A 23,539-nucleotide genomic window follows, 5' to 3' on the forward strand; every position below is an offset into this window, starting at 1 on the left:
GCAAACCTACCCATAAAACACTTAATGAATAAAAAATAAACCAGATGTCAGATGAAACTTATGAGTATATAAAATGAGCTTTTAGTTGAGAGCAAAACACTGAAATAGAACCAGCAACATGCATGAAGAGTACCCTTTTTTACAATGTTAGTGCCCTTTTTTGCTAGCTATAAAATTTCACTGTCACCGTTTTGAACCAGGACTTCGCACCCTTCTTCAAGTTATCAATGTTTCCATGTTGATTATAGATCGAGGATTCCTACTCACAGTCATGATGCGCATGTATCAGTAAATGGGTAAGTGGAGTTGAAAGGGTGTTATTAAGCTTTAACTACAATATAACCTTGTGAGGAAAATACATTGAATCATTACACCAGCCACTCTGAAAAGCGTTCAAAACACAGCTATTTCTTTAAAGATGTTCGATTATTACCACCTTACTCATTGATGTCAAATTAAATAAGGGTTCATAATTAGAGAAGATCCCTGCACGTAGTAGAGCAAAGAGTTTAGCACTGCATATTGAATTATAATGAAAGTCACAACAGAATATATTTTCATTTTCGCTTTCTTTTTATGCCGTTTTCTCTAATTCTCTCACCTTCCCACCTCCCAGCGTTTATATGGAAGAAATTCATCCCACCTCAGTTAAATCCCACTATAATGCAGTGGGATCAACCGAAAGTGGCTTGTGTTCCATTTAAACACAAAACGAAAAACACAAAGGATCCTATAGGATAGTAGGATCTCACCTCTCAGCTCACAGGCTGGAAAGTAGGATTATTTTCTCCATATAAACAGGCCTTAACATTCACTACTTATTTTGGCAACTCACAAAAATCTATGTCACATGACAAACCGACGTCATAGAAATATTGAAAACCGGAACTAGTTTATTTTGTCATTTCTTGGATAAAATATAAATGCACGATATCAGATTTGCTTCTGTTGTATTTTTCCTAAAACCAAGTAGCGATATTTTGATCCTAGGTTAATCACTTAAATCCTTTGAAACATTGTTTATGTTGGGAATAAAAAATGGCTTTAGTTACCATGCCATGTGATAAACATCAAAGAAAGTAAACAAAAGGTCAGTGACACCATAGTGACACCGGGAAGGCAACACGAATTGATCTAACAGCCGCAAAGAGCTATGAAAACAAGGGGAAATGCAATATTTATTTCGTTTCTTCGCGATGGAAAGTATGGTACGCTGGCTAGTTACGCCCAGGCACCACTTCGCAATAGAAAGTGAAGTCTGCACGCAAGAGCAATAAAGGCTCAAATTTTCGAAAAAAGCTTAACCCAGCAAGCCTGAACTCATGTTATAAAAAGTGGTGTAAAATTAGGCTCGTATGGGAGAGCTAATTTTGCTACCTCATTGGCAATCTCATGTAAATTATCCATTGCGTATTTTGAATCTTCAATTACTATTATTTAACATTGTTGGTAAGACGATGTTCTTGTGAAGAATCATATGGTTGTTAATGACAACGATCTAAGGCTTCCTTTATTTGAATGTATTTTTAGTTTATTTCATAACTGTTCATTGAATACCGACGAGCAACTGTGAAAACTCATAAGTCCTTTTCCGTAGCCTGCCAAGCCCCTTTGACAGTTGTAATAACATCTGATCACCAGCGAGTAACCTGATTGGCTGCCCCAATCGCCTGATATTTCTCACATGATTAAAAAACAAATTAAAGGGGAATCAAAGATCTTGCAAGACACTGCATGCAAAGGTTTGGAAGTCGCCTCGAAAAGGGACAGCAGTGAAAATGGGCAAGATTTTACTGTTTCTCTTCGTTACATGCACTTTGGTTCAACTTTCTACGCAGTTTTGGCCCAGTAGGAAAAAAGGTGAGCAGCTAAAGTAGTTCGAGCTGAAAAACTGTCACATGAAATTTATTCAGGTAATAAACAATAGTTAAAAATGCCAGTAAGGTCAGAGTACAATTCCAAAATTTCTTGTGCAATATTACCGTACTAAAAATGCAAGGGCTGTGATACGAAAGGGGAGAGCCTTCTGTCATCAAATTGTCACGATTTCTTTGACAAATAAAGCAAACATGGTCACGGAAGAAATACGAGTAGCCAATAATTTGTGCAACCTCATGTGTTGAATAATTTAGATATATTTAATTTGGCAATACCTTAATAATTAACAATTTAAATCTGGATGATTAAAATATCTAAGACAAGGGCTGATTTCAAAATCTTATCGTCTTATGAAGATTTCTGATGGGGAATGCAAGTGTATTCTGCCATCGCATTAGGGCCTTTAAGCAAAGTTTTTAATATTTTCTTTAAAACAGACGAGAACGTAAGGTGCCTCGACCCAGTCTGCAGAGTGTGGCTTGTGCACACACAAGATTTTTCAGAGGCTTGTCTAATGCACACAAAAACGTAGGGCTGCACACACCGAGGGGCAATTCACTCTTGCAAAAAAAGCGTACGAGCTTTTCCCAAAAACAAAAGGATTTCTGGGGATTTTCAGCTGAAACAATAGGATTTTCACAAAAGGTGGAGGAGATTTTTGTAGAGTTATTTGCCCCTCGGCACACACATTTTTCTGGGTACTGGAAATTTCTAAGGACCGCCCTTTTTGAAACTTTGCTTCCTATCTTGGTCTAAACAACATTTTCTTTGAAATTTTGAAATACTGATGAATTGGGATTTCATCAGAACCATCTGTTTATCACAAGTTAAAAAAAGTTGCTGTCTATAACTAAATTAGAGAACATGTACCACTTTTGCTATGTGCATTTTGTGGGCAGATTTGATTTGATTTGAAAAGCTCTGGCATGCAAATACATTTAATAAAATATGAGGCACAGCTTTTCAGAATTGCTCAATGAAATCTGAAAACTTTGTGAAGTCCAAAATGGGTCTTAGGGAACTCCCCCAAGAAAAAATTTTAAGGGCCACACCTTATAGATTACCGCAGAATGGCCCTGGAGTTATCTCATATCTCAGTATTTTGATCTGATATTTTGAAATAACTTTTGCTTGCCCTCAAGTCATTAATGCCCAGAATTAAAAATCTACAGGCTAGCACAATCTTAAGTTTATTCTCAATTTGCTAAGCGAGATCTAATAAGAAGAGGAATTGCAGGTTGCTAACAAGGGGCATAAAAAGGTCTGAAGCAAAGAAAGTAAGATTGTTTGGGAAACTACAGTGTCTGACTTGTGCTCAAGCATGATTATAGGGTCAAGAATTTTCTCTGTAGAGATCATTCTGTGGACTGAATTATATTAAAATCAGGTGTTCCCTGCGCAGAAAAAAATACTTCACATTTTGGAGTTCGTGTTCTTATAAAATAAAATAGTTCCATCTGACAAAGCTATCCCACGGGCTCATGCGAACTGGCCCTATTGAAAAGTCATTGTTGGTCTTTTGAACTGAGTGCTTGCGGTCATTGTTGATCTTTTGCACTTAATCTTCTATGATTCCATGAAATTCGATTCCATGACGAACTTCGAGGACAAAGTACAACACATTACCAATAATTGTAGCTATAAGGTGAAATTTTCTAGGTTCTCAAAAATTTTATTTTCAATTTTTCAAATATATCAGTTGATACTAATTAAAGATTCGTTGCATTAAAGAACTGAACTTGTTATGGTTGTTCTGTATAACATCGGTGTAAAGATACATGTTAAAGCAAAAACCGAAAGAGCTCCACAAATATAGAGCTCCACAAATATAGGAATTTCAAATGTAACTGGGGCGAGGGGATAAATCCCAGAACTTATTCAAGGGTTTTATAAACAAAAGACAAACCACTATAAACTTTGCATATTTCCTGTTATAAGGACAGACAGGTTCCAGGCCCGTCGGAACCGGGGGGCTGGGGGGGCTGGAGTCCCCCCAATAATTGTCAAACTGTATTATGTTTCCTTTATAGCAGTGTACTGAATGAAAAGGAAAACAATGGGCAGCCCCCCCCCCCCATATGAATTTCGTTCTGACGGCACTGGGATTTCAGAGACAAAAGTAGTTGATCTTTTTCCAAACAAGACAGTTTAGACAAACAAAACAACGGCATAAAACATTAACTAACTTTGTTGCATGAAACATGTTTTATTCGTTTGACCACCATGTTTTACGATGTTCTATGATGTTTTGCAAAATTTGATTGCCATCAAACATTTCGTAAAACATATCTTTTGTTCTCATGTTTGATCAACAATGCTGCGTTTGTTCGACAACCCCTTAAAACATTTGTTTCACTCACGCAAGCTCAGTAGGTTAAAATTCGACAAATACAACGCAGTAACTGTAGGAAGCTGTGCAGCAGTGTTTTGACAGTTGTTTGATTCGTTTGGCCAGGTCATAAAACATTGTCCAACAATGGTGGTACAAAAATGTTTTACAATGTTTAACGGACGTTTTATTTGTTTGGCCGGGCCATTAAGCCAAGGGATTACTTAGTGCCACTGTCAGGAATGTTTTGAATATAACAGTAAAGAAAATAGGAATTCGACGCAAGTTTAACCGATTTTCTTTCTATTTCAGAGGTAAAAAAGGCACTTTGGGATCAACTGAGTAGTAAGTTATTTATATGTTTATTATAATAATCATTTGCAATGCACATTACACAATTATCGCAAATAAAGCGGACAGGCCAAGGAATCATCCCCTTCCTAAAAAAGCCCGAAGCTATCGCTTGAAAACCTTCTTTCAAAAAATTATTGGGACACCTTTATCATATCCTTTTAACATCAAGATAAACCCTCTTTTCTTACTATTTCAGTGCCCCATCCTCCTATTTTTCATTATTTCATATAGCTATATGAAAAACATATTGCCATCCTCTACCCAGTGAATCTTTATTCATTTTTAGAAAAATCGGGTACATGGGCTCCGTTGGCGGGCCAAGGGAAAATTTAACACCCATGACAAAAGATTTTGAAAAAACTCTATTGTTTTGCAAATAAGTGGGGGGGGAGCCAAGGCCCCCCGCCCCCCTTCGTCAGAGGCCCGTGGGTAGATCAAGTTTCAATCAAAGTTTGAGGAGGAGTAATTGCCATTGCTACCTTTGCTAACTCTAACGAATGCAAGAGCAACAGCAAACGGTTTCGTAACTTCTTTGCGCAGCTCACATGACACAAATTATACGCTATTGATTGGATAATACTTAATTGACAGATTGCTCAAGCCACATGTCTGTTAATTGCCTTTAACATAATTCCACGTGACGATATCCCAACTGCATGTTCAATATAAAAAGGGCTGCCCTAAAACCAGTCATATTCCTCTTGATAAATTTGAAATTAAGTCTTTTCTGTCACTTTAAAAATGTTTTATTTACCTTGTAAGTCAAGCTTCCTGGCTTGTTTGGAGGCAGCCAGAAATTGCCAATCACGGTAGACGCAGCTAAAAAGAAATCATGGCGGAAGACTGACAATAAAAAATGCGATGGTAATTAAATATATCTTTCTTATGGTTTTGATATTTTTGACTTTACATTGTGACATAGATTAGAAGCGTTGTTGTCCTAAAATAGATTGAATTACTCTGTAAGTAATTTTTCATAAGGAATAATGCTAAAAACGGTATGTAGAATAATATGCATTGAGTGTGTTACTATGATAAATGTTCAGTAATATCAGTAGAACAGACAGATTTTAGAAATACAAGGATAAAATTCAGAAACAAATTATCCTCGTATGTTTATTATACTCATTGCAATATTCACAGAATCCGGTGGACAGCCTATCCTGCGGTTCTTCCTTCTCACACATTATATTTTAAAAAGGCGGCAATTATGCACATCTACCCTGATCTGTCCAAAGCAACCCTCGTAAATCCCACCTACCGGTTTAAACAAATATCACTTTTTTATTTGAATTTGAAGATAATCACATTGGAGAAAACCCTTTTTAAAAGTGGTGAATTTACTCCAAAACAAAAGAGAGACAAGAGGATACAATTAGTAACAAATAGTAACAAAATAGTTACCAAAAGTAGGCATGGTCGTGATAAGCCTTTTCATGAACTACGGTTATGATTGTACATGAAATGACCAACAGCCTGCATTTGTTGACGCAAGAACCAGACATGCTCCTTCAGGAAAATTCTTCAGTAATAGCTTTAACAGTTGCCGTTTGTTCAAAAAAGCACTTTTTTCTTCACGATAACATCACCAGCATAAAGGCCATACCAGGTCACAGGGTTACTATAATAGAAAATTGTAAAGGTACCATGGTAACTTCTATGTGATTTAATTTGCTGTGAAGATTAGATTAGAAACATACAGCTCTCAATAATGCCCGCAACGTGAGGACCTATAACCCCGACAAACAATGGTAAAATTAGCCTCGGTTATATGCGAGGGTTGCAAAACTCTACATCAAAATAAAAGAATACTCCTCCGCAGTGATCACCTGTTCAAAGACTGCTGTCAACGTGACTTTAACTCGCAAATCCTATAAACATTGCTATGTTATTGATATTTACAGGGCACAAGCTTTTTAGAGGGAATCGTTATCGATATGAATCTGAGTATGGCACAATGTTGCTGTTTGACTCCAATGGTCACATCGCTGGGATGCAAGTAGCGGTAATGCATTCGTTTATCAATATAGAGCTATTGATTAATCACATCAATATTAATAATCCCACTGACAATCCCAATGTACGATAGGCATATCAACATATAAAATGGTTGAGTTTATTTGAGTTTATTATAAAAGTTCGATTGTATTTTTCGATCACAAACTATTTGAAGTTTAATTAGTTTCAAAAAGATGATAAGTAAGACGGAAAGAAGAAAAGTTAGTTTCAACTGAACTCAACCGATGCTTATTCGGGGATAAGGAAAAAATTCTAAACATTCGAACTAACAGGTTTTGATTTGATTGAAACAAATTTTTATAAGAAATATTTGTTCCTTAAAACCTCAAAATTCAAGTTCAAAACTTTGTTGGCGATTCAGATTTGAATGCATTTTTAGGTTTACCCTAAAATATAATGTTTCCCGATAGGTTTTGTGGTTCTCTTTTCAAAATGGATATTAGAGAGCAGACACCGCGCAGCCATTGGGCTGGCAGGGGCTATAGCCCCCTACTTTTTTGTAATGATAGGTTATAAATTTTTAGAAAGTTAAATCTAACGCAACTTTGGAAAGTTTACTCTTATAGATCCCAAGAACTAACAGTTCGTCTTCGCTAGGAACCCTTTTTCGCTAATTTTCTTGGTGTCTTATCTTGTTAAATCAATTTTATAGTAATTGATATTTTCTCTGAATTGGAGAGTTTATAAACTATAAGTGGAAATAAGCAAATATTTTCTAAAAAGGGCCCTTTCCAGCCCACCCACTTTTAGAATGGTGCGAGGTGCCTGTTTGAGAGCTTCAAACGATAGGTGTTAACTGTTTAGTTTAGGAGTGCACAGTCCCTAATAGACACCCCTGCATAGGTTCATGTAGGCACAGACACACTAGCACTAGCCTCACAAATAAATTCATCCATGCAATAAACGGATGAATCGGTGATTACTGGATACTGGTCTGTTATAAAAGTGCTTGATGTTGTATAGCGATTGCTGTGAGTGATTTTTACGCTGTGTGCAATAGGAGGGCAAGATGAACTAAAATCAGTCCTGTTCTACCCACCAAAGCGTAGGTTTATGCTTCTTTGTTCAAAGTGCACATGAAAATTTGTTCCACTATATTACGTCCTGCAATTGAAAAACTAGATAAAAAACTTCTAGATATAACAAAGAAAGGAACTTGTTTTGTCTCTTATATGATAATATGTCCGAATTATTATAATAAGCGTATAATAAAATAAGCATGAGTACATTTGTTGCATTATTCGTCTAATAAAAAGCTCTTATTTTACTAGGTACCAACATCTGTACCCATGGTTGAGAAGAGGAAATACATGCTGCCAATAGAAAATGGCCGATACCATCTGACTGTGTACTTCCAAGACCCAAGTACCATATGCAACGCCCCTAAACGTAGTGACGGAGGTATTGGTGACAAATTTTTTATTCAAGTTGGTGAGACCTGGGAGAAGACGATGAAAGTCCCGATTAATAAAGACGATCTCAAATCAACAATGTGGGTAGAGGGAAAATGTATTACAAATTATGGTGAGTGTAGCATGGTATTAGACAGTAGAATTTGCAGGAATAAAATACGTAAGGGTAGAGATAGTATGAACATGTTTCTCTATAGCATGTAAATTGCTGCAAATCGTCAACAAAAATAACAAAAATACAAATCTACAAATCGATTAAGTATGGGGAAATTCTGACTATTTATTGCTGCGAAAGAGATTAAAAACAAAACAAGAAAGAAAAGACTTCAAGAAAGAAAGTTCAAGAAAGAAACGTCTTTTTTATACGGATTCGTATCGATAGAACTTTCAAAGGAGAAGTAAGCCTTTCCCGTAGCCGCTCCCCAAGAAAAATAATTCAAAGATATTGCCTTCCTGCATGATCTTTTTTAAACATTTTAAAGTTTGCATTTGGAAAACCCAGACCAGCTGCAGCAACATCATAGATAAATGGCTAAAGGCAAGGCTTTGAAATTTTTAAGAAGACACCCATTATGAAAACGTCTTTTCATTTTCGCAGTGATTTCGTTTCTTGAGTCCCACATTTTTAGTTTTAAATATGATCATTATCGAATTTCCTTTTAATTTCTGTATCTTTTAATTATTTGTTAATTTATATATGTTTTTTACCCTTTCAATATTCTTTAATTTTACTTTAGTTCTCTACTCGAAATATCATATCACTGAAAAAGTTATAATGAATTTAAATGAATTAGGTGATTCTTTAAAAAAATAGCCCGCCCCAACTTAGGAAGCAGAGAGTAGCATATTGCATCCTCGTTTATCCGAAGAGCATGGTATGAAATGTCAGAATAACGGTTTGGATAAGCCGGAAGTTCGTATGATCGAGGATAAGATATTGGTAAGATATAAACAAAAGCAAAACATTTAAATGATTCAAAATATCATTTCAGTTTACAATAATTTTCGTGGCATAACGAATGGAATTGGATAGATTATGTCGATTTGCAAGATATTTGCGTTCTATAGTAGGTAGGAAAAGCATGTAAATAAAAAAAGAATTTTGTGTATAGGGCTCAGATAATAACTGACACACACATGCGTTGATCTCACAGATAGAATCACTTTCGAAACTTACTGCATTAAATTTGGACCTCGAATTTGATAAGAGATGAGCTTAGTGTTCTTTAAAATGAAAATATTGTAGGTTCGGATAAACGAGGTTCGGATAAACGAGGTTCAGAAAAAGGAGGATGCATCGTATGGTGGTTCAAAGAGTCAAATCGTAATCAACATTTATCTACTTGTCATTCAAATCCTCTACATATCTTCTATCATGAACTTCTATCAGAAACGGAACACAAACTATCTTTCTTTATTTTAGGTCACTTTTTTTGGTACGATATATCCAAGAAAATGGACTGCGAGAAGTTCTTCCCCGTTTTCCTAACATATTCAAACAAAGGAAAGCTGAATGGATTTGGCTGGACATTGAAGGGCTACTTTGATGATCCTAAATTTGATCATCCCGACCCAAGATGGGCCTCTGTGAGTCAATCTTCTACTAATTGGAGTCTTACTTTACTTTTTTTTCATTCATTTTCTTTAAATATCAATATCATATTTACCTCGTAGACTTAATCTGTTATCAAAATCTGTTAACAAATTTTAGCAGTTTGAAGGATACTATCAGCTACACAAGCAACAGTATATGTAAGCAGTGGTTTAGCGCCATCAGAATGACAAGGGGACTCTTGCGCAAAATGTTGCGAAAACAATAGCAACAGTTGAAGCTTGCCAATTTTAGGCATCAACTAACAACCCCCTACACCCCCACACACACCCCCCACCTGAGGCCCCTGGCTCAAGCACTACATTGCTTTTTGTAAGGGTTCTATTTAAGAATTTCTGTTTGCTTGTCTTTAAAAAAATAAACACTCTCGTTCTAATGAAAGCACAGGAACTTTTATGCCAATGAATGTTATCCTCAACATTTATGCCAATGAATTTAATTTTTTTCATAAATATTTATCATAGAATGACAAAATTAACAACACACAATTTTTTCAGTTTGCCTTCCAATCAAAGAGCATGCCGGACTGCGTAGCAACAGCAACGACAAGAGGATCAACACAGCAAGTGTTCCTTCAAAGTAGCTATTCCAGCTACACTTGCACAAATTTTTGGGGTTAAAGATTTTCTAGAACTCATTGATTTTTTTCTTCTTAAAACTTTATACTTAGTTATGGGAATCTGAAATGAAGTTTGAAAACTCTGTTTTATTTGTGCCTTTTACTTAAATAATTTAGCACTTAAAACAGCTAAATTATATTATTCGGATAAACGGTCAATTATAGCTATTGGTTACAATTAGTTATAACCATGAATTTGCCAGTCACCTTTGCCATCTCGCAGTCTCACAAAATATACTCGATTTTTAACAAGAAGTGTCTATTGACTCGACTACTGAATAGATATCTTTCAAATTTTCAAAGTAGAAGTAGGAAGCGCTCAAGAATTTTCAGAGTTTTAATATATTAATCACAATACAATTTATTTGAAACCATGGAAAGAGAACAAAAAGGCACCAGGAAAACCCCTAAAAGACATCGTTGTGATATCCTTTCCTAAAAGATTTTACCTTTAAAATCTACACCTGTTGGTCTGAAAGAAGGCCTCCATTTTGCATCGCCATTAAACTAGATAAATAAAAATAAATAAAAAATAAACACTTTGGCGAAAAATCTTGATTTGTGAAAAAAAGAAACGCTACAGCCGATTCCCCATCGAATTTAGTCAATCAAAAGTTTTGATGCTTCAGAAGATACATTGCAACGATGCATTCCTTAGATTCCTTAGTAAATTTGTATAGGCAAGTCTTAATGATAGTCAAATCATCGAAGTAAAATAAAGAAAAAAACAGAGTTTCTGACGAGAATGGTGATACTTGTAAACACAACGTTGCGTATTTGGCTTCAACACAGAGAGAGAGAGAGAGAGAGAGAGAGAGAGAGAGAGAGAGAGAGAGAGAGAGAGAGAGAGAGAGAGAGAGAGAGAGAGAGAGAGAGAGAGAGAGAGAGGGTTTGTAGCAAGAGAGAGAAAATGTGTTAATAAAAAAGCTGTTTAGAGACCTTTAGCATGTGGTTATATACATAAGCTATTAGCGGACAACAATAACAATTAGTATACGCTTACCTTAAATGGGCTGGACGACGGAAAAGCTGAAGGTCACGGTTTTCTTCTGGCTCTCCAACATTTTCTGTGTTGTTTTCAACACTCCCAGGTAAAAACTCAATACCTGGCAGTTCCTTGACCGGGTAAGTGGGTTCACCTTCTGTAAAAGGTACAGAGCAAGACTTAACATTGTTGTGGTGAACAACAGCATGTTACCATATTTAGACTTAATTTTATAATTGACCCCAGTTCTTTCTAAAATTATGTATGAGCCTACCCAGCGTTTTCCGAATTTCCATGTCTTGGGGGTGATGCAGCCAGACAAACTGGCCTACACGCAGGGGTACCCAGGTAGATTGAGGAGGGCCTGTTTCATGTTGGGTAGATCTACTGAATAGCTGGATTTTTTACTGGCAAACCTAGATCAACCTCAACTGGTGTTCTAGCAACTCTCCAAAATACAAGATCATAGGGACTGAAACCGATGGAATCGTGGCGACTTGTGTTATATGCGAAAACGGCCAGATTAACCCACAGGTCCCGGTCGTCCTTGTGCTTAGACACAAAAGTAGAGAGCATGTCTTGTAATGTACGATTTTGTCTCTCTACGACACCATCACATAGGGGGTGATAAGCTGTTGTGTGAGACTTGTGTGAGACAATGAATTCCTTAATTTGGATGGTCATTCGAGGCCAGTAAAATCGGCTTCTGGCTCGTGATAACGTCCGTTTTACCCCCAAATGGCCAGAAAAAGTGTTACTATGAATACCTATCAATACAGAGGGAAACAGGAATGACAAAAGCATTACTGGGGTAGTTCCCCTCCTTATTAAGATGCTTGACAATAACTCCATTAGTTAGTGAAAAATCATCCCAACAGTGTTAATATGCGTGTAAAGGTGGGTCTTTGAACCAAAAAAATTGGGGAGGTTTAGGTAGCCCAGAAGATTTAGGTAGACCGTAATAGCCATAAAGTTTATGTAAATCCCCCCTCCCCATCTTTGATTACATAATATGTGAACGTACCCAATAGCCAACACATCGATAGTTTTATCCAGTTACAGCCATTCTGACTAGAAAGAACACATGGTAGTGCTCAGCTAATTTTTTTTCAAAGCGCGAGCCGTCAGTTATTGGATATCAGGCACTAGGATTAATTTGCATCAGCCATAAGTCAAAAAACTAATATTGTTAGTCAGAAGTCATTGGTTTCACAAAATTATTAGTCATCAGTCAATTGGCAAATAGTCTGCTAGTTAACTAGTGAAAATCCCTACTACCCCCTCAACAGAAATTGAATTAATTCAAATATTGTGCACTTGCTTGAAAAAATAACAAGTTAACCAAATTACAAGACGTTTTATACTCTGAGGAGTTTCAGACAAAAAAGCTTCTAGTATGTTTAAGAAAATTTCTTTTATCAAAGTCATTTTCAAAGCAAAATATGTTCTTTACAAGGTTTTCAGAAAATCTTGCAGAATTGGCAGATTGGGAAACTTTGCTATCAATCTTAATATTGCTCAACTTAAAGGTGAAGCTAAACTTTTGATGCAAACGTACTTTGGGCAATTGATGATTGTAGTCAATTTTAGTTCTCTGCGAAAATTAGTTGCATTTTGAAAGTTTTCTTGTTTTTGAAAAAAATAACTTGGGGCAGAGGGCGCACCGGGAAATTTCCCGGTGTCCCGGTGGGCCAGTCCGCTTCTGCTTTTAACCCTCTTCAATTCCTAGGGTTAGTTTGCACTTGTCTATGCCCTAAATATCTCAGACGGTTCTTGATGCATAAAGGCAGCACCCCCGGCTAGACCACCAAAATTACTTGATATCTGGTGTTTATAAAAGAAGTACTAATCTTTTTGTTGATGCTACAGTATAAGATCAGAGTGCAGGTTGATTATACAGCAGAAGGCAAGCTAGCAAGATGGCGCTGGGTGCAATCATCGTCTTTATGGTTGCGATAACAGAAACAGTTGGGGGAAGCAGTCAAGCAAACCGTTGTACGTATAAGATTTGTCATTTAATTCAAGTTTCCATAGGTAACAAGAATTTAAGAGGGTGGTTATTTAGAATAGATACATTGGATCTGAAGCAATGAAAAAAAAATCGTCAATGATTTGTATACCATAACTCGATTGATGTTCTCTCTTTTTTTACCAACCAAAATGCATGATTTGGGAGCTATTATGAATTGAAATTGTTTGATACAGACGTCAAGGCACCAATGAGTCCAATACATGCTTAGAGGAAATGCCTGTTAGAGAGAACACGTGTCCTGGGCAACTTCATGATAAGGTTGATTCGCCGATTCATATCTTTGCAGCTTATCGCCAACGCACGTACAAGTATGGGTACAATTTTCTGTATGAGAAGGAAGAACCGCAGGATAGGCTGTCCGCCGGATTCTGTGAATCTTGCAATGAGTGTTGTTATGAAAGATAAAGCCCTGTATGCCGGGGCGAAATATTAGTATATTCTTTAAATTTAATTTATCTTGAAAATTTTATCTCGTGACATTGGATTATCGTCGTCGTATTGCTTTGTTCCTATATATCTTACAATTTTCTGCTTTTGGACAAAAGATGAACGTCTAGACCAAAAGTCGAACTTTGATTCGAACCTGCAAACGTCAACTTTTCAGTCATGGCACTTTCCAACATAAGTGTACCTAGAATACATCCTTGTCAAACCCAGCTAACGTATTTTCATAACAACGATAGAAATGAAAGGTTTTTTCAAATTAAACTACTATGTTTGGTTCCCCTTATTCCAGCATAGCTGTTGTCCTCAACTGTTGTCATTTTATAGTTTTACATAAATTATATAAAAGCATAAAACGCATTATTTATAGAAGCATAATTATAAGCACAAAACGTGTTGTTTGATTGGCTTTTTCAAGATTCTATTGTTGGCTATTCCAGTATCTATGAAAAGCTACACTTCAACTTTCCTTAATCAAGGAAGCCGCGATTGCACATTTTTTTTCTTTTTGTGTTACATAATTAACGAATAACTGTGATAAAAATAGCTAGAATTAGCAATAATTGAAAGAACTGTTCTTAAAGAAAAAAAGTTTTTGGTACCGCAAAAGATACCACGAAATAGCGGGAACATAGCATTGATTACTGAAGTTCATTTCGTCTGACAATCTTCAGAATATTGACGTCGGACAATGACCGAAGGTAAGCGGAAATTTATATCAAGGTGTGGATCGAAAGTAACGTGAGATAAAGAAAGACGCGTTTGATTGGTTAGTTTGTTTTTGTTGTTTTATTTTGTCTGACGTTATAACTTTGAAGGGTGATACATTTCCTCTTTTTCGTGCCATCTTCATGTTCATACAATGTTCAGCACTTGTCTTGTTTGTCTAGACGTTCGTCTTTTGTCCAAAAGCAGCAAATTGTACCCATAGTCATATTCGGAAGCGATAAGCCGCAAAGATAGGAAATGGCGAATCTACCTTATCATGAAGTTGCCCAGGACACGTGTTCTCTCTAACAGGCATTTCCTCTAAGCATGTATTGGACTCACTGGTGCCTTGACCTTTGTGTCAAACATTTTCAATTCATAATAGCGCTCAAACAGCTCCAATGACAGAGTTAGTAAAAAGTAGCTTTACTGCTGCTTAAAAACACAAATGCAAAGGTAAGATAATGTCAGCAAGCATTTCGTTACGGATAAAGTGCGCTTATCTCATAGCACTTTAAAATGACGCCCTTGCTTAGCGACTGTGTTAATAGGTAGCAAGCGACAAACGTGATACGCAACAATGCTTCAATTAAGCTATGTGATAACGACGATGCTTTTCCATCCATAGCGAAGCCAGTGTAATAAAATAGATGAAAGGCAGAAGGAAAACTCCGTTCACGAGAAACGGAGCTGATTCACAACACTTTTGCGATAATAGTAAACGATTGCAGCTAACAGAACTTTGCTTGCCCTGCAAAACGAAAGAAAGGAACGCTCATATCATACCTGTCTATGTTAAAACCTTCACCACTTTCTATAGAAGATTGAAGAAAGCAACAAAAATAGCACGGTACCATGGAAAAGGAAATCACTTTTATTGTGCCTCTTTGTTTGATAGTGAGTGCTTTTCTGCGATTTGCAGAACGTTTTCGAAGAGAGAAAGCTCTCTTTACTGGAATTTCGGTGAATTATAATGAAAGATTCTACGACTAAAAACAAATTAACATCGCCAATTAACATTGCATAGGTTAACGAGATTTTTTGATTTCATAGAATTTTGACCACACTGTCAAAGAGACACGGTGTAAAACTTTAATATCAGCTAAATATATTCTAAAATATGGTCAGTTAGTAAAGGTTGCGAGTTTTGCACATGGGTTACAGTTGTTTTGGCTTGGTTCATAAGATTTAGAACGCAGTGGTTTCATGTACACTGGTTTGATGTGGAAGAATCCTGTGCTTGTTTCGCCATACCTGAAACAGCTTTGAGCAGATTTAATTCATTTCATACATTTAGTGGTATTTATGGTGTTCCTTAAAGAGAATCAACGGACATTTCTCCCATTTTTCTAAAAATAACTTCAAACTCTATTCAATTTGAAATGGCATTAAGCTATATCATAGAACAAATCTGGATACAGTGTTTGACAAGGGGAAATTTTATCATGATTGGTCGCCTATCAATAGATGTGTAGTTTCGCCTATTTTTGTATCCGTTCATTCCCTTTAAGATAATATTTTTCAACTTCAGGAAATTTAATTTAAATTTTATGACGTCATCATTGGGATCATATTTGTGCGTCCAGAAAAGTGGCTTTCCATCTTCTGGGCGAATTTCACAAACGATTAAACTCCTTTTCAGAGAGCAAAAAGCCCTTCAGATATTGAAAGTTACTGGTATGGCTTTAGGGCTATGTATTCCTGGCCTTGTTGAATAACATTGCAAGAAAAACTTTCCCACTAGTTTTCTTATTGGCATAAAAACCTCTACTGCTTACATGTTGATTGTTTGGATCCAAAAACATTTGGTTTTTTTCTCATTTTAGGTATAAATGATTGGGATGCCTTGTCAGGTACGTTTCAGAGTTAGTAAATTTTGAATTCGTATCTTGTTCCAAGAGAAAAAAGCAGTTAAGTGACAAGTGTTAATGAGGTCTCTGTTTATTTTTGATACTGGAAAGTTTTCGAAAAGTAAATTTCACGACACTGAGAAGCTGGACTTATCGAGCAGTGTCCTGGTTCATCCTCGCGATGTGACCACACCTTATGAGTTCAACGCATGGAATAACAGAGGGCTGGAGACTCTCCAAACTCCTCAGGGAAAATTTAAAATCATATCAGGTACTCAAACCACATACCCTTGGAACTGTTGTCAGCGACTCTAACCACTGAGCCATCTGCATAATTTTAGTTCTGCGACTTCGAGACAAACCAACAAAGCTTAAAGAGGACCTGCCAAATCCTCAAATACTGCGATCTAAACTCAGTATTCTTTTTTGTGTAAATATTTCTAACAGCATTCGCTTCAACTGATTCTTTAACAAAATACTTAAAACGAGTCAACCTTGTTCAACTGCAAGGCAAGGAAAGGGCCTTTTAAATCAACCCCATTACTTACTTTATCATAGTGGAAATTTTACAAGCAATTAATTTGTACTTAAATTTAAACAAAAGCAATGTGACTCTGCATGGATAAAATTTCTTTTACCAGTCATGCTCTGCACAACCCGTTAAAAAGAATTGACCAAAGTCGATGCCTTTTTGCCCCAGATAATGGATGACCAGGACTGGTAACCTTGTACGTAAAATTTCTCAGTGAAGAGCAACGACGTACATTGTTATTGGTAGAGGGTTCGAGTCCTGCCCTGGTCTTGTCAGATCTTGTCCCTCATTAAAATTACTCTCGAATTAAATTTTCTCAAATTCTTTTCTACACTAGCACAACCTCGTCAATTCACTTACAGAAAATAGGCAAATGAACCCCTTTGTGCATACATACGATTAAAGCGAAACAACTTTTTTGAACGCCAACGTAAATGCAATTTTCTGAGCTAAGCTGGCACTGGCCACAACACTGACCCATTTCATAAACATTTAACACGAAATTAAGCTCTAGCAGAGAATTGAAAACTTGAAAACCTACATTAGAGATGAGAGACCTCTCAATGTTTACTTATGTACAGATTTTTTCATACACCAAGCTACTCATGATGTTTACATGTAGTTCCCTGTTTCTGGATCCCTTACATTTTCTCTTAATTTCAAGTTTGCAGATCTACAAGAAATACAATAGAAATAATGAAAAAGAAAATAATAGATAAACGAAGGATCTCGACAATTCACTGAAGTACCACTGTTTTGATATGTTCTAGTCAAATTTCCAAATCGGATGAACCTTCCAATAACAATCGAACAAGCAGTAGAGCAAGGATGGGTAAAGAAAGATGCAAGGTCTTGTAAAGGTAATGAATTGGGTCTTCCTGGCTTTTTAGAAATGATTATGATTGATTGATTGATTGATTGATTGATTGATTGATTGATTGATTGATTGATTGATTGATTGATTGATTGGTATGATTGATTGATTGATTGATTGATTGATTGATAAAGGTTGATTACAGTAAACCAAATAGACAGGAAGTAAACCTGGGTAAGATTTTCGTATGATTTTGTTAAGAATTTGCAAAAATTTTGTATGATTTGAATGACAATTTGATAAGATAAAAATAGATTCCAGCTTTGGTATGATCTAGGTATGAATTACCAGTTCACATCTTTTAAAAGCACATTTGATCCATCCCCACTTAACCAACCTCGTACTAGATTAAAAAGAAGCGAAACATAAAACTTACATTGTTTCTCACAAAATTTCATAAATCTAAAAAAAGTCGCTGTCATGCAGTCTCTTCCATTTAATTAGCAATCACAATTTTTTTGCTTAGAACAATTTTTGTTTTGTAGATCATTCTTATTTCGTTGGCAAACGTTGGGAGCTTCCAGGATCAGAAATGCCATACATTCTTTTTGGCGAAAACAACAAATTGGCTGGAATTCAGTCGGTGGTTTGTACTAATTTGCTGGATACGTCAGCATTTCTCATATCTATGATGCTAGTAAAAGCTGAGATATAAAAAAAAGAAAAACGTAGAGACAAATACTAAAAATTGGATTTTGTTGATAAGATACCTCAACGGACATCATGTTAACATTTTAAGAATTTTTGAACCTCTGGTCATTTTATTTAATTTTCATAAAAAAACAATTCACATGTTTGCCAGAACGTCTACCTACTTTGAAACACCTAAGCCACTGGCACTATCTAGCAACATATGGCACTTTAAAGAAACTGACCAGCAAATGTAGAATTTCCAGATCTTACAGTACGGTCAACAAGCCTTGCTCTTTCTTAAAGAATCATTTTGGAAGACCAAAAAGGAATTCGAGACAGAGTATTCTATAGTAAGCCAAAACATTGATTGATTGATTGATTGATTGATTGATTGATTGATTGATTGGTATGATTGATTGATTGATTGATTGATTGATTGATTGATTGATTGATTGATAAAGGTTGATTACAGTAAAGCAAATAGACAGGAAGTAAACCTGGGTAAGATTTTCGTATGATTTTGTTAAGATTTTGCAAACATTTTGTATGATTTGAATGACAATTTCTATAGTAAACCAAAACATCTCAGTTTCGTTAACGCTAAAGTTCAATAAAAACTGCTAAAATATATGGTATAAACTTGAAAACTCACAAAAATGCTGAAAAAAGCTAACTTTTTCACATATAAACAAAAAACAGAATGCCAATATCTAAAATAAAGCTTTTGAAGAAACAAAGATGGTTCTAATATCTAGCTTTCCCAACCTTTTTAAAGTTTCTATTGGGACATTAGACAAATTTTTGTGAAAGTTTGTTAGTTACTGTCAGGACTTTTGTGTACTGCTGATTTTTGGTACAAGAGAAATAATATTTAGTTGTGAAGTGGCTGAAATGACGGCATTTATTGCCAAAACTTTAAAAAATTGTCATGGAAGATTTAATTTACCACTTCATTTTGCGATAGGCCTTCATCACATTGCCAATAATTTTATATATGTTTGGGTATACATTGTAATGAGAAGTTATAATTCGAAAAAAAGTGTGTCAGCTCCGAGAAAAAAGGAACTTTTGGCAGTATGGCTTGGCGATGTTAGCTATCTTGATGCTTATTTCATGCAGTTTCCAAATACAATCGAGGTTCCAAAACACTACAAGGAAATGTTCCAAGAAGAGAATACGAGGTACCATTTAACAGCTTACTTCACTCAGCCAGAAAACATATGCTGGGACAAGGCGCCTTCAGAAAGACACTGCATTGGCAATTCGCTTTACATCCAAGTCGGATCCAATAAGAATCACGTGCTCAAAGTACCATTGCTTCAGCAGAATTTGAAGAACACAAATTGGGTCATTGGCCATTGTTTTAATGGAATGGGTAAGTTACAATTGAAAAACAAAAATAAAAAATCGAGATAGGAAAAATGATTAAATACCATAATAATATGTACAGCAGTGTTAAAAAACCAAGGATGAAATCCGATGCAAATTGTTTGCACTAAATGTTTTTACAAAGGGTTAATAGACGGTGACCCAATTTAACGTTAGCAAGCATACAATTATCAAAATAATTATAGCAAAATTCCAGACTTTGGTCAAAAATTGTTTGAGGCTATGTGACATCTGAGCTGAAGATTTCTCAAGTTTACTGTGCTAGTTTAGTAAATGTAGATTCAATTTATATAGATATATATATTTATACAATTTTTGAAATTGGACTGCATAACCTGTAAGAGCACCATCACAATTTTTTTAAACTTGTTTCAAACCAGTCAAGTGTGTTTTAAACTGGCTGAGATTTCGTTATATGCGCACAGACTTCTTTTTTGGAATTTTGTCTTGATTTAAAGATGCCAAAATAACACCAATTTGTTAGCAAAATTCAAATGTTGGCTTCATCAAGTCAAACATCAAACTAAAACAGTCTTCTAACTAGTCACATTACAACCAATTTTGCTGAGATTTCATGAATTAATCAGGCTATGTGGTAAAAGGTAAACACTCTAAGAAAGTATTATTGTGTCGTCACACTTAAGAACTCTCTTTCTGGCAAATTTTGGAATTTGCCTATCTATTTATAGATCTAAAATACAACACAAAGTTTTTCGATTCTTGCAATAATACTCACCTACAACGGTACATTTAGGAAACCTAAATAATAAGATGGAAGAAACGCAGAATAGGCTGTCCGCTACATTCTCTTAATCTTGCAGTTAGAAATGATATGATACAAGGCAATAGACTAGAAAAATGCAAAATGACGACTAGAATCTAATGTTAAAAAAATAGACTTTTAAAATAAATTACATTTATACTAATATTTCGCCTCAGCATACTAGGCTTCATCAAAGTAAATGTAACGAGATTAATTCCAAAATAAATCAGAATCATCCTTAATTCACTATTGCCATCCCTACATAGGCACGCATTATTGGTACAATGTTACATCATATATGAAGTACGAAGATTTCTTACCGGTTTTCCTCTTGTACAACGATGGCAGACTGAATGGCTTTGGATGGGCAGTGAAAGGCAACACCCCTGGTAACATGTCATATGAGCATCCACCTGCTTATGCAATTGAGGTAAGTCAACTTTAGCCTTAAGTTAAGTAGAATTTGAAGAAAACATATATTATCAGCACCTTTTTTGTGTAATCCTGATACCATTGTTTGCTTGAGTTGCAACAAAATTTTTACCATGTCTTATAACGGTGGTTTTAAAAAAGCAAACATTTTACCACAGATTGTGCCTGACAAAAGTACTTGGAATACCCACCAGTTTTTCATTTCTCATCCCGAATGCTATCACTTCCAACCTTTACACCCAGAACAAAGTTGATAGTTAAAAAAAATCATACAACCCAAATATTTATTATAGCTTCTTCTTTGATTACTCGTCAACCAACAGCGTCTAAAGGGAGAGAGGAAGGGTGGTTGAAATTGACCTTGAAAACTGATGTTAGTATTGCAAGACTTTTGGCAGGCATTAGATTAAGGCCTTTCGTCTGATAATCTTCTGAGTATAAAACATTAGAAAATTGGTCAAAAATTATGCTAGCAATTGAATGAAATAAATTAATGAATGCAGAAAGAAAACAAGCACATGAATGAAAATATAAAAATAAAAAATTTACAAAGAATAAATGAACTAATATGTAATAAAAAAAATTCGCAAATGACATATACAAATAAATAAATAAATAATTAAAACAAAAAATCAATAAAAAATGCAGAAAGAAAACAAGTACATGAATGAAAATATAAAATTAATAAATTTACAAAGAATAAATGAACTGATATATAATAAAAAAATTTGCAAATGACATATACAAAAAAATAAATAAATAATCAAAACAAATAATCAATAAAAAACAATCAATGAAAAATTTAATTAAAAAAATAACATAAGAAATAAATGAATAAATAAATTAAGAAATAAGTGAATAAATCAATACACCAATAGGTTGATAAATGAAGTAATAAACAGATATGTAAGAGTTTAAATTTGTTGATAAAGTATCATTGATTGCATTGCACTTCAAATCTTGAACTCTTAAAAGCATTTGACTAACATTTCTTAGGATATGTCATTTCTTTCAAATGCAAGGAAGGACAATCGCTAATGACGTTGGCCTTGCATTTGTAAGAAATCTAAGTTGAAAAACACACTAGCCTGAAAACTAATATGCATTTAAACTAGTAAGAGACAACGATTGCTTGAAAATTCAACAATTCAACAATCAATCTGTCAATGTAACATTAATCTAAACACAATAACAAGCATTGAAAAGTTTATATAAACATTTGAAACAAATGAGACGAAAGGTGAATTTTAGTATTGAAAATAATGTAATTAGCAATGAAATATTCTAAATTTCTCATTACTTAGAAAAATTGAATGTCATATATGAAAATTATCTGTTTCTTATTCAGAATGATCAAATTGATAAAATGCTTCATAATTACAGCTATAGAAATTAACTCGACGAAAAAAAAAGGCTTAACAGTTAGAAAGATATTACTTGAAAGAGCAATTTATTTTTAAAGAAAGAGTGATTTTGTATAGAAAAAGATTACTTTCAACGAAAATGAAGACAGAACTTTATGATTAATCGCAAACTGTGTGTCTTAAAATTCAAAAACAACGAAAAAATATTGCTACATATCGAAATTATAGGAATTTGGAGTTCCTCACTTTAATAGAATGCTTAGGGTAGGTTTAGCACTAGTCACTGGCAGAACCATTTTGTATGAGAAATGCTATTATCAAGAAGAAGAAATCCGATTGAATAAAGGATAGAAAAACAAAAAATACTTGAGAAATATGGCTTTTCTGATCGAAAGCTGAATCATCCAAACAACGATTTCTCTATTGAAATAAAGCCAAAGTATACTAATTGTTGGTGTCTTCTTTGCGTGCTGAAAGAACTAAAGTGAACTTTGCAATATCCTAAACCTTTCTTAAAATTTAGAAAGTTGAAATAAAATGTCTTGCTGGCGTTTTTCGTAAAAATGCCAGATTAATGTGTGCCACAGTAGGCCCAAATATTTCCAAGTAGATTTTTTTCGCAAATCTGATTAAGAAAACACAATTAAAGCCTTTTTGGTGTGATTAAAAACTCAGTTTTAATATTTTTTTCTAGCTTTTTTTCAGAGATGCGACGCTTCCAAGATTCATGATCCAATTGAGGCATCGCACGACTCAACATTTTTTCATGCAGTCGGACATAAAGAAATACAACACGTGCTCAATGTTGGGAATGTTTAAGCATTATCGAGGCAATTAGCTACATATTTCAGACATGTTATTTTGATGTAGTAGCTAATAAAAATGACGCAAATCTTTGCAAGTCTTTCTTGAAAAATTGTATCTCTTAGTTCCCAAGAAAATATACAAAAATTTAAATCAAAGGGTTCAATGCCTCTTAAATTATTTGACCTGTTTAACAACCATAACAAGCAATCCGAATGAGTAGAAGAAAAAGAGCATTCCATCTTCCATCGACTAGCGTAACTTTGTTCATGCAAATTTCAGATGCCAAAAAGAGATAAAATTCAAACAGAAAAAGTAGAGTGCAGAAAATATTCTGGCTCTACGGTTGTGAGACGGAGGAGAATCATCCTACAACGCAGTAGTTTTGAAGAATACCAATGCATAACTACCAACAATGTATGATTGTGCTTCAATTCTATTTCTAAGGAATATTTGTACAGAAGAGATAAGGAAAAGTTTGAGGAAGGCGTGTACGTTTAGGGCAA

General features: G+C 35.0%; 1 protein-coding gene and 1 long non-coding RNA gene across 7 annotated transcripts in view; one reads left to right on the forward strand and one right to left on the reverse strand.

The window, feature by feature from the left end:
* Positions 1 to 1,691: 1,691 nt before the first annotated feature.
* On the forward strand, positions 1,692 to 23,123 carry LOC135695330 (uncharacterized). The gene is made up of 13 exons (XM_065214395.2): positions 1,692 to 1,860; positions 4,520 to 4,552; positions 5,324 to 5,425; positions 6,466 to 6,566; positions 7,852 to 8,104; positions 9,416 to 9,579; positions 13,104 to 13,203; positions 16,219 to 16,245; positions 17,545 to 17,634; positions 18,134 to 18,234; positions 19,401 to 19,656; positions 20,700 to 20,863; positions 22,924 to 23,123. Exons 1-13 carry the CDS (start codon positions 1,779 to 1,781, stop codon positions 23,065 to 23,067), a joined length of 1,617 nt encoding a protein of 538 aa, XP_065070467.2. The 5' UTR covers positions 1,692 to 1,778; the 3' UTR covers positions 23,068 to 23,123.
* Positions 5,420 to 23,539, reverse strand: part of LOC135695331 (uncharacterized) — a 76,467-nt gene continuing 58,347 nt past the window's right edge. For 4 of the 6 annotated variants that reach the window (XR_016143966.1, XR_016143965.1, XR_016143967.1 and 1 more), the window contains one exon: positions 20,858 to 21,191. This is a non-coding gene — a long non-coding RNA (uncharacterized LOC135695331). Of the gene's footprint in view, positions 6,183 to 11,226; positions 15,144 to 20,857; positions 21,192 to 23,539 lie in introns of those variants that run through there. The other 2 variants (XR_016143968.1, XR_016143969.1) reach the window with 2 other exon arrangements.

Source organism: Rhopilema esculentum, chromosome 2 (genome assembly GCF_057945365.1).
Source record: "Rhopilema esculentum isolate cy_ngs chromosome 2, ASM5794536v1, whole genome shotgun sequence".
NCBI classification, from domain to species: domain Eukaryota; kingdom Metazoa; phylum Cnidaria; class Scyphozoa; order Rhizostomeae; family Rhizostomatidae; genus Rhopilema; species Rhopilema esculentum.

Coding starts and splice junctions, on each gene's coding strand:
- LOC135695330 (XM_065214395.2), top strand. CDS start 1,779: ATGGGCAAGATTTTACTGTTTCTCTTCGTTACATGCACTTTGGTTCAA. Junction 5,426..6,465: donor TGACAATAAAAAATGCGATG/GTAATTAAATAT, acceptor TGATATTTACAG/GGCACAAGCTTTTTAGAGGG. Junction 9,580..13,103: donor CCGACCCAAGATGGGCCTCT/GTGAGTCAATCT, acceptor GCAGGTTGATTA/TACAGCAGAAGGCAAGCTAG.